Consider the following 14,919-nt stretch of genomic DNA (forward strand, 5'->3'; position numbering starts at 1 on the left):
TAAGCAGTGAAGAAAAGGGGAACTCGCTTGGGAAATGACTTCATCTGAAATGGCAGAAACCGAGAGGCCCCTGGGGCAACACTGAGTCATGAGAATGGAAAATCACAGTAGGAGGTGACAGAGGAAGAGAGGAGAAGGATGCCGTGCAATGTGGGGAGCGCGAGCTGGGGGACACAGGGTGCCCTCGGGCCCAGGGCTGCCACTGCGTGGGTCTCATGCGCCATGTTTGGTGAAGCGGCCTTTGGGAAGCTGGGCTCTGTGGGACATCAGTCACAGGCGGTGAGGACCCTTGCGGGGGCTGGCTGCTCCCCCGCAGCATGGGGCTCCTCTTCCCAATGCCCTAGAGAAGGAAGGGTTATGTGTCCTGTGGCCAGGAATCCCCTGCTTCCTTCCTGTCACTCTTTCCATGACAAGGACAGGAGTCATACAAGAATAGTTTATGATCCTCCTCAGTCTTGCCTCTCAGTAACAAAAGAAAAACCCTATCCTTGACCAACCAGAAAGCCCAAATCAGTGGCTGGAGACATCCCCTGGGCTTTCTGGCAAGGAACCCAGTAGTTAGGTGGCAGCAGAAGCGCCTCTGGGCCCCGCCCTTCCTGTGGCTTCCCCAGGACCTGGTACTTCCACCTGTAAACTGCAGTCCCTCCCAGAGCTCTCGGAGCGCTGGGCACTGCTGTGGGCAGGGCCAGCACCTTCCCTGCCCGAGAGTCCCGGGCAGGGGCTGCGTAGGACAGACATCGCCTGCAAGCGGAGCCCTCACGCTAGAACTTGCTCAAAGCCGTCTCCCCAGCCGACCTCCCCACCTGAAGAAGCCTCCCTTGGGCATGCAGTTCTTTAGTTCGGCCTGCTGACATGGGGTCCTGCTTATTGTTCCAGGCCCCAAGACCTGTGACGCTCCCCCTTTTCAGCCCTGCATTGGGATCTAAGTCCCAGCTCCTGGAGCAGAGCTGGTCTGCACAGCAGACGCTAATGTGGAGTTTTCCCCTGAGGAATGGAAGTGGTTCAACTTGATGTTCTGTTCATGTTTCCAGTTCAGATAAGGCACGCATTCCTTCGATATACTTGCTTCCAAGTGCATCTCTCTAGTCTGGGTGATAAACACGTGGCCACGTTCAGTCAGAGTCCAAGGCCCACTGTGTTCTCTTCCTAGCTATTCAAAGTTTCAGTTCTGAAATTCCTGGCTCCCCTCACAGTAGGGCAAGCTCGGGCCAGCCAGGGCGACTGTGCTGGCACCATTGGCACGTGGCAGCTCGGGACAGCGTGGTCCTAGGAAGGCAGAGAATTTACTGCAAGAGGCACGTGGTGAGAACTGTGGACTCCCTTTTCTCCTGCACCACTAGAAGGAAGGGAAATAGGCAGAGGAAGTGGTCAGAGCCCTCCAGCTAGGCGGCAGCCTGAGGGCAGGCCTCACAGGCAGGCGGGGAAGGGGCTCACCTCTTTTCTCTCTTTCAGGTTTGTCAGCATGACGATGGTGGCAGATTTCTGCTCCCAGACCATTCTCCAGAAGTCGTTCACAGTCTCCTGTTTAGGGCCTGCATGCAGAGGAGCATCTGAGGAGACTGTACCATGATTTATAGGAAGAGCCACAACTTGCTGAACTGGCTCTAGTTTGTCGGTAACAGAAAGCATGAGGAGAAGTCCTCCAAAGACCTAGCACTGCACCCTGTCCAGCCCAAGAGGGCTTCTCCGTCCTTTCTGGAGGCCCAGGACAGGCCTGTGGGGCACCTCAGGCCCTGACATCCCATAGCTAGCACAGGCCTGTACCTTCCCTGCCTGCACTGTGTGGTGATCCACCCCAGCAGGAGGCTGGCCGAATAGTTGGGCCCAGGCTATAGATTGCTACATTCATGGGCTAGCAAGGGATCTTCAGGTAGGTTCTGGGCCTAATGCTGCACGTCAGGGTGGCTTACTTATGTCTCAGAATAGCAGGTCCCTCCACAATGGCTGAATCAGAAAGTGTGTGTGTGTGTGTGTGTGTGTGTGTGTGTGTGTGTGTGTGAGAGAGAGAGAGAGAGAGAGACAGAGAGACAGAGAGACAGAGAGAGAGACAGAGAGACAGAGAGAGAGACAGAGTGATCGTAGGCTGATGTTTTACCCTTCTTTTCCAACCCCCTTTCCTTTGTCAAAATATTAATTTCTCAGCATAGTACTATCCAATTAGATGTGAGCTGAAGTCCTTGGGGAAGGAATCTGAGCAAAAGGTAGATTATCACTACAAGAAATTCCTTTGCCTTTTGTCTACTTCCTCTTCCAATACAGATGTAATGTTGCAGCAGCCATTTTGAAATCCTGAGGCTAAGAGCGCCCCACTGAGGAGGATGGGGCAAGAAGTCTCTGTCTCTGTCCCTCTCTCTGTCTCTCTGTCTCTCTCTGTCTCTCTGTCTCTCTGTCTCTGTCTCTCTGTCTCTGTCTCTCCCTCTCTGTCTCTCTCCCTCTCTCTCTCTCCAGTCCCTACCTTTGTCTGCCTCCCCTGTGTATCTGCAAAACATGTTTTGATCCATTTCAGCCGTTTGTCATGTTTTCTCATACGTAGAGCAGGACGTGTTCCTGAGGTCTTCTGTGCATGCATGTGTATGTAGTTCCTCTCTGTTGCTCAGAGACCTGGATTTGAAACAAACTCTCCAGGTGATATTGATAGTGAAATCTGAGACTCGCTTACAAACTCTTGGCCAAAGAGGAGGAAGCAGGGCAGGGAGTTCTAGCTCTGCTGCTGACCAACCACGCATGCACAAGCTCCCAGGGAAGGCGGCTTTGGCCCAGTGCTGGAGGCCCGTGTGCGGGGTTATGACGGTGTCTGCGTGGCTGAGGCATCTGGGCTCTGGCCTGGACCTAAAATCCTGCCGAGCCCTCTGCCACAGAAAGCCACGGGGAGCATGGTCAGCTGAGAAGACGTCAAGGTCATCTAATGACAAATGCAAACACCAAGATGCCAGAATGGCCCCTCTGCGTCAATTGTGCAGGAATGGAAGTGTGTGTGTGTGTGGAATGGAAGTGTGTGTGATCCACACATTGCGTCATGGATCTCCAAGTGCGCTAGAGTAAATGTAGCAGTACACACATATACATGAAGCCCGACCCCAAATCCTAGTATCCTTGTCAAATAACTACTCACATTATTTTACTGAAATAATGTTCAGAAATTAACTTAACAAAAAGCTTACCTTGAGCTGCTATGAATTTATTCTTCTCTTTGTAGCCCTAGCAAAATAAAACCAGATTTATAATTATTCAGAATTAACTCTGATGTAAAGCTCTTGTGTTGTTAGGAAGGGAATCCATACTCCACAGAGATTTGGGGAACAGGGAAAAACTTAAGAGGAAAAGAAAACACACTAGCAATTTCAGAAATAAATGCTTTTTTCACATGTTCCTCTCTAATTTTTTTTTCCTGTGAATTCCCCTCCATACACACAAGTAGGTGCACAAACATTAAAATTCTTGATCCATCATATATGGCTTATCATGATTTATATAAAGAGCCACAACTTGCTGACGTGGCTCTAGTTTGTCTGTAATGTTCTACCTCACTTCACGAATTTCATTCTCTCCTGATTCTGGTCACCAACCCAGCCGGATAAGAGCTGAAGCCAAGCCCCTCCTGAGATCCAATTGAACCTAACTGCTGAATCTGATTCGGGCCTCCTCCAACTGGGCTTGCAACCAGAGCCCTGGAGAGATGCAAGGTTGTGAACTGAGGCACCACTGCACACTGAACAGGGCTGGTTATCTCTGTTATCTTTGATTTCTTGGAATCAGATTCCTTGGTGCAGATGCCAGCTGGGAAAGTGTGGGTGGCTTCATGCTCTCAGGGGTGTGGGCAGCCAAGTGGCCCTACAGGGTGGTGGCCGTGTCATCCTCGTGCAGAGGAAACTGCCCACCATCGCTGGACTCAGATCAGCCCCCAGTGCCCTGTGCTGGGTCAGAGGGCTGGGAGAGCGGTCCACTTACATCTATGTAGGACGCATTGATGTAGTCTGAGCAGGAAGCTCCATCCACTTGGCTCAGAATCACCCTGGAATGGTCATCTAGGAAAGACCAGACACAGCACGACGTCATGATAAGGACTCACGGCCACCATATTTATTACGGCTACAGCATGAACCATCAGAAAGGGTGGAATCAGCTCTGCAGAGGTCATGGGGTACAAGCCATGTCTCTTTAAGCATTGCAGCAGGGGCTATGGCACCCTGAGGTGGGCCGCACATGCTACTCTGGTCCTTGGCTGGACTCCAGAAGTAGACTGACGACAGTTCCAGGACAGGGCCTGCCAAGTGACCGGGCAGACCTGGAGCAGCGGCATGCTGGACCCCCTACAGCATGACGGCTATGTGTTCTCACGCAGACCCGGACAGGGCCCGCTGGGCCCCGCCCAGCAGACGATGGCCCGCTGCGCAGCTGCTCAGGAAGCTCCCCGGAGTGGGAGGCCGACTGGCAGCTCAGTGTGTGTGCATGTGTGTTGGGTGAGCTACGTGTTACATGTCACATACATGTATATTATGTTCTCTCTGGGTTATGTGTTGTGCTGTGAATGGTAGATGTATGTAGTATATTTGTGGTACATGTATAAGTGTTGCATATTATTGTGTTGTAAGAGGCACTGTGTGGTGTGCAGTGTATGTAGTGTGGTATGGTATGGCATCGTGTGTGCATGTGTGTGTGATTATGTTGTACAGACTATATGTTCTCTGTGACATATGAGCTCTACGTGGTATATGTATATCATGGCTGTGTGTGGTATATGTGTATCATGCCTGTGTGTGGTATGTATGTAGTATGCATGTGCATAGCATGCATATACCATGTGTGTGGCATATGTGTAACATGCATGCATGTGGCATATGTTTAGCACACATGTTTGGTCTATGTGTAACATGCACATATGTGGCATATGTGTAGCATGAACATGTGTGGCATATGTGTAGCATGTGTGTGTGTGGTATATGTGTAGTATGCCTATGTGTGGTACATGTGTAGTATGTATGTGTGTCGGTCACGGAGGCTCATCCAGGGCTCCATTCCAACTCCTGCAGGCCACAGTGGGCTTTGCCTTCATGGGCCTTTCATCCACAAAAACCTGAAAAATGTTTTGCCACTGTTAGTGATTAGAGAAAAGCTAGCTGGATTATATGCATCTTCGTTTTCTGAGTTTAAGGAAATAAGAGCATGTTCATGTCCCTGAAGGCACTGTGGGCCTCAGTGTCTTCCCAGTGGGGCCCCGGCCATGGCTGCTTTCTGAGTATTTGGAGCTGGGGGTGTGGTGGGTGCTTAGCACCCGTTCCCTGGTTGTTTTGATTAAGTCCACATCCCCGTCCTCCTCTCTGGCCTTGTGGCCTATGCCCTGGGAGGAGGCTGGGGGCGAGTCCGGGCTCTCATGTCTGTCCTTTACGGCTGCGCTAACTCTGCCTAGTCCCTGGCAGAGAGGAGATGGTAGAGCTCTTGGGACACTCATGGCCCAGGTGTGCTGGACAGGGCGTCAAGTCCCAAGCCTACAGCCACACACTCAAGCTCAAGCTGAGGGGCTGACAATCCGAGTGCGGAAACAGCTCTGGCTGAACGTGTCACACTAGTTGAAAATAATTTGGAATGACTTACACTTTAAGGACAGCCATAGAAACATCAATGGTAAAAAATAGCCTTTCAGTTACATTTAGAATCTTGTAGCTTCTAAGAGCTTCCTGTTTTCTCATTCTAAAAAGTCACACTTCACTTTCAAAACACATTTTCTAAAATTATCAGCTGTTGGTATTTCTCCAGACAAAGGACTGTTGGCCAGGGAGCCCTTCCATAAGAACAAGTTTGACTTCCGGGTCTGTCCTCAGACCTGCCTGTTCGCCCCCGGCCTGGGGAAGGTTGGCAAAGGCGGGGAGGTCCCTGTGGCTGTGGGTGCTGGGGTGGCCGTGGCTGTGGGTGCTGGGGTGGCTGTGGGTGCTGTGCTGCTTCTCCTACTTCCCCTGGTGATATAAATCCCCACCCTGACAAGAGCTGTTGTCCCAAGGCCCATCTTCTGGTCCTGGCCCCAGCAGGGGCACCAATGGTTCCTCTGACCAGCTGCTCAATGAGCAGGCCTTCCTCACCTCCAGATGCCACCTGCGGTCCTCACCAGGGCGCAGTGTCTCTATGCCACTGTTCCTGAGATCCAGCATCTCACCCATGTGGAGCATACCACGTCCAGGCAGCGAGTGGCCCCTGGACAGCTGCCAGACCCATGACCACCTGCGGAGTGGCCCTTGAGGGTGGGGAGGAGCCAGCACAGGATCATCACCCTGGAGTGGGGTCCAACAAGAATTTAGGGAAGCTGAGCAGAAACCTGCTGTGCTTTCGCTCTCAGCGGGGAGGCTGGTGTTCTTCCTCAGTGCAAGTTAGAGACTGTGTGCAGCTGGAGGGGGCAGGCAGGAGGCCCTGCTGTGTGAGGAAGGATTCTCTGCAAGGAAGATGTGCCCTTGGGTGGTGTAGGTGATTCCTACACCTGGCCACGGATTCTGTTCCCACTGAGCTCCCACTGGAAACATCCCTTCCCCACCTTTGCTGAGGAAGAAACCCAGGGCCTTGCACGTGCTGGGCAAGTGTTCTACCACTGAAATACTCTTCTATCCCCAGAAATACTCTTCGTGAACAATGTCGATGTTACCTTCAAGGGACCATGGGCTTTGTCACTGAAATGTGCTGGTTAGGAACCTAGGAAGGTAGTTGGTGCTGAGTAGGTCCTCAACACACACAGTAAATGAAGGCATAAAAGAAATGGGCTAAATAAGGTAACTAAGTTGGGAATTGATACTAATCTAATATCCTGATTTTTATTTGATATGAGCCACTCTTAATAAACCCTGATGTCCTGCTGGACTTTTTCCCTCTGAGCTCCTGAGCAGTGTAAGTGCCTCCCCTTTTCCTCCAGTTGCTGCAGCCTGTGCTGCAGCAGGTCCTCTGGCCTGGTCTCCCTGTGGGCTGAGAATCGAGCCTGGGCCACCCCTCCTCACAGTCAGGGGCAGGAGCACCACAGTGTCCTCTCAAGCCTGGTCCTCTACGGCTGCCCCTACAAATGAAAGATCCCTTGATTAATTTCTCTAGTTTTTCTTGGATCATTGTGCTTTGTCATACATAAATGCTACACATGTAAAATGGGAAGATATTACTTCTAGAAAGTGCTGAAGATCCAAAACCACAGATAAGACAGACTGTAGCTTCTAGAGGAGACAGAGCCAGTAGATGCAATTCTCAGCCTCAAAATGCAGCTAGAAGCAAGAAGCTAAAGCCCGCAGCTGGGTGGCATTTTGGTCCCAGGAGGCAGTGCCTCAGAGGGGCGGTTCCTGGCACCAGGCAGGTTTGGCTCAGGTTCACTGCCCTCTGAGACTGCTACTCTGCTAACCCAAGAAAAGCAAAGAGCAAAGCTGTCCCTGGGTTGCAATTGGTCAGGCCAACTTTGACAAAGGTGACTGGGAACCTACAGGGTTTGCTAGTAACGGGCAGGCTGTGAAAGCCACCCCCGAGGCATGGCCCTCCAGCTGTAGCAGGTCACAAGAGGGCCTAGCACACAGCTGTCGGGACCCTAGTTCTGACACCTCATAGGCACCACACAGCCTAGTCCAGGGGGGTTAAAATTAGGTCAAGTCTAAGTTTTCCCACAAAGGTGCCAAACCCGTATAAGTTTCTTATTTTGTCACTTTTGTTCTTGGTCTAGGACCCCAGAGGATGCTGGGGATTGGCTGCTTGTGGCCAAAAGCCCTGGGCCCAAGGGAGAGGAGTGACCCAGACTCAGTGGGCCGAGAGTGCAGCTGGATCGGATAGCAGGGCTCCTGCCTGATGATGCCCAAGGCTGTGAGGCAGCACTGTCCCCCGGGAAGCCTGGCTTCAACAGCAAGCACAGGTCGAGTGGCTCGAATGTGAGCAGACAGGTGCCCACACCCTGCGAGGGAACCAGGTACCCAGGAGAGGCTCTGAAGTCCACAGAGCAAGGCTGAGCATTTCTGCAGGTGCAGGGGCTCAGATTGCTGAGCACCAACCGGGCGGTCGTGGGGGCGCTGCAAGGGAACGCTGAGGTCAGTGCAAACGCCACTGGTCATGCAAAGAAAAGTAAGGTCTTACTGGGAAGGATGTTGGGGTATCTGTTTTTGTCTCTGTTTTCTTCTTTGTTTGCTAGTTCAAAAGTTCCTTGTATGTGTCCGGATGGCAACGACTGGAAAAAAAAAAAAGGAGTAGAGTTAGCACTAAATGCATTGGGTCCGAGCACCCCGCTCCCACCGCTTCCCACCGAGCCCAGGAGGTGAGATGCATCTCAGAGCAAATCACTTTCCACACATCATGTGACTGCCTCAGACCGTGTACCAGACACAGGTAGAAGCTTATCAAGACACAGACTGCGGCCTCCGTCAGGGCCTTCTGTCCCATGGGGCTGAAATGATCATCCTGTGGGCCCTAAGCCACACCAAGACCGGCTGACACCTCTCACCGTATCCCTGGCCCCACAAGCTGGCCCCTGAGCTGGCTCACCCCAAGCACGAGTGGGCTGACCCCGACAGAGCTCTGACCTAGGAAACAGGAGCAAGAAAGACAGAAAGGTATGCTGACTGTAGGGAGAGGCTGAGGCTGAGGCTGAGGAGAATGACCCTGGGAAGTGACCTTGGACGTGGCAACAACTTTGCTAAGAACTCAGGGTGCTCTCTGTGGACCAGCTGCATCAGGGCGTGGGAGATGGCTAGAGATGTGGGTTGTCAGGAACCCTCCCAAGCTCACTGAATCAGCACCTCCACCAGTAAGTTTCCCAGGGATCTGTTGCCCTAGATTTCCCACTCTAACAACCCCTGTCGCTCCAGACTCCCTACCTTGACTACCACCTTGTCCCTGGTGAAGAACTGGAGATGTGAAATAAGCTTCCTGCGCTGGGACCCTGCACCTGCTAGTGGCCCGCTGGACCCTAAGCTCAGGTGTCAGGATTTCTAGTTCCTTCTGTTACCTGGAGCCACCTGCCTTTGGTCCTTAGTTGGCTCCAGCTGTTCTGCATTCGCTCACTGTTGGGACTTGCTCCTCATGATACACATGGTAAGAGAGCATTTTGAACCTCAAATTATATCTTTCAACATTAAAACTAACCATGGGCAGGACTCATGGGCCACTGGGATCCAATAAAAAGGGTTAATGTTTATTTAATATTTCCAATGTGCTAGGCAAAGTGGGAGGAGCTTGGTCACCAGCTTTGACCTTCACAATTCCGCTATCACTGGGAGACACTAGGATCACCCTTGTTTGTAGGGATGAGGCGTGTGAAACCCAAGGTAAGGGAGCTACAGATTGGTCCAGAGCCACCAGGTTAGTGAGCAACAGACCATAGGCAGGGTCTGGAAGTCCAGCAGAATGGATGCTCCCTTCTCAAGCCTGGGAAAGAGTGAGGGCTTTTGTGTAACATCCCCCAAATCCCCAGCCTCAGGGCCAGCCTTGCAGCGCAGCACCGAAGGGCTCGCCATCCTGGGCTTGCTGGCACTTTGAGTCAGAGCCCTGAGTGCGTAGAGTTTCTCCAGTGGCAGACCCAGTCTCCCAGAAAGCGCACACGTGGGGTGCTATAGGCGCACTCCTTCCTCTGCCCTGGGGCCCGTGCAGAACCACTGCCATGCACATATGTGGGTGGGCCAGCCTCGCGGGCATCTGTCTCCGCAAGGGCAGCAGGAAGGACTTGAGCCTGCTCTCCACGCACCACCAACTATTCTCCTGATCTTCCTACCTTCTGCCTTGGAGCTGTCTTAATACTGCCTCCTCGATCTTACCCAGATGCTGAATTTGTGGCAATATCCTACAGCCTTCTCTTTTTCTTCTCCTCCCTCCAATTTTTTTTTTTTTTTGGTACCACGAATAAGACTTAGGACCTCGCACTTGCCAGGCAGGTGCTGTGCCGCTGAGCTATCTCCCCATTTTTTAAATCCTAGCAGTGGGCTTAAAGACCATGCAGGACATGTAATGGTATACGATTCCGGGTACTTGCCAAAACCCATGGAATGAGGAAACTTTAACTGCCATAGTGTTGGTGGCACTGTGTCAGAACAGGTCACCAACCATAAATGTAGCAGAGCAATGCAAGTTATTAATGACGGGGACACTGATGCTGTGGAGAGGTTGTGTGTATATGAGGCCTACAGTTGGTGTGCAGTTTCTTTGCATGCTTAAAACTGCCCTCAAGGGCCTGGGGAGATGGCTCAGTAGGACAAGCGTTTACCTGGCAAGTGCAAGGACCTAGGTTCAATTTCCCAGTTCCACCAAAAAAACCCAAAAACCAAAAAACAAAAACAAAAAACCCCTAAAACTGCCCTCAAAATATAACGTTTATTAAAAAATAATAAATTCAAAAGCCTTGAAGGGCTTCCCTGTACCTCGGAAGGGAAGGTGGCCTTAGAGTGGAGGGCAGAGGGTCAGCAGTGCGGAGGAGAGACCGGGCTTCGCCCGCCACTGCCCAGCTGTGGAGCCCTTGCGGTGCACCAGGCCTGGAGCACAGGCTGCTCCTTGGCTCCCTGTGTTCACAGAGCGTCAGATGGGGTGGAAGATGCAGAGAACTCTGTGCCCCACACACCGGCCTGTGACCCCAGCACACGGACAGCCCCCTGGAGAGAGCGGGTCCTGTACTTTCTCTTGCTGTCAGGAGACCACGGGGTCCTGCGTGGCTGGCTCAGGGGAAATAAGCGCATACCAGCGAAGGGGGTTCAGCAATTTGCTTAGCCCTGCAGGGCCTCTTTTGCATCCAGTTCTATAAGAGGCCCCATCTGCTCCAATAACTGCCAGGGGATGGTTCTGATTTGTTATGCACACTGGCACCTTTCCTGGTGACACCTGTCATAAATTTCTGTGGCATTTGTTATTCAGTTGGTCCCAGGACCCAGCTTGAAGTAACTTGCTGGGATGGAAGTGGGGGAAATCCTATCTAGAGAGAGGATTTTTCCTTGGCCACTGGCACTCATTTTCTGGGATTCAATCCAAGGCCAGGGAACAGGCTTTATTAGCATAGTGGTCTGTTCTCTCCAGGTGGAGCCTGCAGAAGTCTTCCTGACACTGTCTCATTTGCATGGCACCTGTCACCTTACTTCACTTACATGCTACCTCAAGCCTATGGGGGGGCAATCCCCATTTCACAGATGAGGAAGCAGAGGCAGAACCAGCCCCTCTTATCCTCAGCAAGCTCAGCTGAACCTTGGGGTGATCAGCCAGCGATGTCCAAACGCAGTGGGGCTGAGCACTGGAAAATACATCTGGGCTCCACCCCTGACCCCGGGAAGAGGAGCTCAGGTCAGGGGGCAGGGAGATGGAAGGAAGGGGTGCAGGAGCAGAATGCAAGCATGTGCCTCTGAGGACCTGAGAGTGGCAGGTCCCAGCAGGCCTGAGAGAGGAATGTTGCAAGAATGTGGCTGTAGGACCCAGACAGCTCCGACTTGGGAGAGGGGAAATAGGCAGCTGGCCCAGGGCACCCTGGAAGCAGGGCCAGGTCCCCCCAGCTGGATCCTGAGTCCAGGATCTTCCCTGCACCACATCTTGGCTGGCCTGTCACAGGACAAGGGGCTGTGCACTTGAGGGGCTGGGCAAAAGCAGAGCCTGAGGGTCAGGGGTATGAGGCCTCTGCCCTTGTGAGTGACATGTAAAGAGGCATCCTAAATTCAGCAATCAGAAGAATTAACATTCTCATGCAATTTCTAAAAGATCAGGTCAGGCCAAATAGCTCAGCAGATTAAAGTGCCTGCAAGCAGGTGCAGGGGCCAGGGGTTCGATCTCCAGGCTTGCCCTGCCAGCCCTGTCCCCGGGGGGCATGCTGAGATGGCAATTGAGACTGGGCGTGGTGGTGCACACCTATAATCTCAGCTCTTGGGAGGCTGTAAATAGGCAGATCACTATGAGTGTGATCTAGTAGTAAGACCCTGAACACCCTGTAAACCCTTCCCTAAAATACAAAAAATAAATAAATAAAATAAAAATTCAACTTATTGTACAGAATCCATTATGACCAACATATCAAACTTTTGCACAGTGGTAGAATCAGTGACTGTGACACAAACCATCCGGGAGCCCAGGGCAACACGAGAAACCCACCAGAGTGGTCGTGTCTTCGTGCGTAACTGTGCAATTTGCTCCCCCTAGGTGGCTGGCATTAATTTTGACACGCTTAAATATTACATTAAATTATGATTTATCCTGACTAACTGCGTTTTTCTGGGCGCGCTTAGGTTTTGTGCCCAGGGCAAAGGCTCCTCCTGCGTCACCCTCTTCCCCGGCACCCTCCCAGGGTGTGGTCCTTTCTTTTGCGGTGGTTGACAGTCAAGTGGTACTGACTCAGAGTCCTCCTCAGCAAGCCAGGTTGCCAGCCACCCTGCGCTCGGAGAAACCAAAGCTGAAGGGGAAATGGAACAAAAGAGAGCAGGGAAGTTTGTTGCTACAAACAGACAGTTCTTCTGAAAATGGAGAATTAACTTCTCTTATCAAGCTGAGAGATTGCAAAACAATACCATGTGGAGCTGTCTTTCAATATGACCTAATTTCGGTTTTTTCTGTATTTAGTACAGGGTCTACAGGGTCTATAGTGTCTCACTATATAGGTCAGACTCAGTGATCCTCCTGTTTACAGCCTCCCAAGTGCTGGGATTACAGGTGCGTGCCACCACGCCCAGTCTCAATCTCTGTCTTAGTGCACCTGAGGGACAGGCCTGGCACTGCAGACCCGGGAGATTGAACCCCCAGCCCCGCTGCATCTGCCTAAGCAGGCACTTTAATCCGCTGAGCTATTTGGCCGGCCCTTTCAGTATGACCTAATTTCAGGAAAAAACAAACAAAACAAAACAAAACAAAACAAAAAAAAAAACAAGAAAGAAAGAAAGAAAAGATGAAGGAACAAAAGGTACAAATTTAGAAGCAATAAAAGGGAGATGAGAAAAAGGCAGGTGAGATCTGTGTTAAAAATAAGTCAAGTATGGCTTCAGTATGCCGCCTCCTGCTGTACCTTCGGGTTGTGTCAGTGTAAAAAGTTAGTATCTGCGGTGCGATTCACATGCCGGCTCTGGGTCACAGCTGTACAACCTGGGGCTGTTTCTAGAGCCCAATGTCTGCGCCTCACTTCTGACTTGTGAGCCAATCAAGACAGGCCGGCACCCTGCCTCTCCTCTGTAGGTGGTCGGAGCGTCTACATAACGTGCTAGGGCCAGGGTGCGGCAGGCAGAGCCACGGCATGTCTGTACGCCTGCTGAATGCCCATCTCTCTTGGGCTCAGCCTGCGGCAGGCAGTCCTGTGCCCAAAGATGGGGACACCCACAGCCAAAACCACGACACATATGCCATCATCGAGCAGCAAAGTCCAAGGTGGCACTGTCCCATGTGCATGTGTTTATACACAGATGTACATCAGATTCAAATTTCAGGCCATTAAATAAAGAAATGAACAGCACTAGGGGAGCTATCATCAGTGTGCGTTTGCATATTCTGTTGAGAGAATCAGCGCGCTACTCCAGGGACTATCTCAGCTGGGTAAATCCGTGTCCGAGGGAGCTGCCACCCACCCTCGGTTTATGGGGCTGTTCATCCCGACGGCAGAAGCAGGTGGATGCAGCGGAATCTCGCTGACACATATGCACAGCACAGACAGCAAAGGGCTCAGCTCGTGTCCCCTGAAGCGTGTCCCCACGACTGCTCCACTCATGCCAGGATATGACTTGGTAAAGGGACATTTCCTACTCCAACGAGAAGCTCAGATTCTTAGAGGCCAAGAAAGGACCGTTGGGGGCGCCACAGCTTTCCTCCTGTGCTGGTGCGGGCTTGGCTCTCCCATGTCACAGAGGGAGTGGTGTTTGTGTCACAGCCGAGCTCAGATTGCGGCCCTCTGATGGCTGATCAGGCTGTTGCCCCCCTGAGCCTCACAGCCACCGTCTCACCTTAGAAGGAGCTACGCATGCCAGTGACAGGCACTGTACCAGGCATGAGGATCCTGCCCAAGGCTGGTCTGGTGTTGCAGCCTATGCAAGTGTCAGAGGCCCTGGAGGCCTTGGTCCTGGACTGTCACCATGGACCTCACAGTCCCTAGCAGGAAAGGGACCCGGGGAAGGACAGGAACCCGGGACAGCGACACTTACATTGAACTCTTCTCGGAACTGCTTGCAGTCGTCAGCAGAGCGTACACGGATCTCCTCCTCCAGGTGCTCCACCGGGATGGGAAAGTACTTCTTGGGTCCTGAGGGGGACCTGCTCAGCAGCATCACTCTCTGCTGCTCTGTGGGGTCAGGAGAAATGGGGTTGGGGGAGGCACTTGGCCCACCCCAGGTGGGTGACTCAGGAGCCAGACTAATGCACGACTATGAACTGAGAGGGGAACAGTCCTCTCTGTCACACAGCCTAGAGTGGCCAGGGCCCTGAGCACCCAGCTCAACACCTACCTCTTGATCTATTTGCAAGGGAAGGCCTTGGCCATCATAGACAGGGAGCCCTCACCCCGCTCACCCAGCTACGCAGCTGCCCGCCCTAATGCACACCCCCTTCTCCTTCCACCAAGGACAAAAGGCAGCTTCACACCTCAGCTCAGGTTGCCAGGTTCAAAGCTAGAGGAGGATAATTATAATTGTCCTGGGGTGCAAGTTCAGAGTAGACTGGAAACCTAGCGGGAGGAATGACTCTCTCGATGGTCTCCTCTTCTTTGTAACAAACAGCTCTGGTCCCTCAAGCCCCCATAAACTGTAAGTCAGAGACTGTCCTTTGGGGCCTGGGGCAGTAGAGCACTCAGAGAAGGGCAGGGGGCAAGGGGCTGTGCAGACAAATTCCTTCCAAAGTTCAGTTTTCTTTTCAGATGTCAGAAAAACCAGGGCACTGGGCTTCCCTGTCTGAGGAGCAAGATGACCCTGATAAGGTCAGTAGGATAACTGGCTACCAGGCTCGCAAAAGGGCCTGCCCCACCTGCAGAGGGGGCTGCAAAAGGGC

General features: G+C 52.2%; 1 protein-coding gene across 2 annotated transcripts in view; it reads right to left on the reverse strand.

The window, feature by feature from the left end:
- Ptpre (protein tyrosine phosphatase, receptor type E) overlaps positions 1-14,919 on the reverse strand; it is a 173,391-nt gene that overhangs the window by 31,929 nt on the left and 126,543 nt on the right. For both annotated transcript variants that reach the window (XM_004625577.3, XM_004625578.3), the window contains 5 exons: positions 14,082-14,218; positions 8,080-8,170; positions 3,949-4,025; positions 3,162-3,198; positions 1,435-1,532 (listed from right to left, as the gene is read on the reverse strand). In XM_004625577.3, coding sequence (XP_004625634.1) covers positions 1,435-1,532; positions 3,162-3,198; positions 3,949-4,025; positions 8,080-8,170; positions 14,082-14,218 — 440 coding nt within the window. The remainder of the gene's footprint in view (positions 1-1,434; positions 1,533-3,161; positions 3,199-3,948; positions 4,026-8,079; positions 8,171-14,081; positions 14,219-14,919) is intronic.

Source organism: Octodon degus, unplaced genomic scaffold (assembly GCF_000260255.1).
Source record: "Octodon degus isolate 3935 unplaced genomic scaffold, OctDeg1.0 scaffold00010, whole genome shotgun sequence".
NCBI lineage: Eukaryota > Metazoa > Chordata > Mammalia > Rodentia > Octodontidae > Octodon > Octodon degus.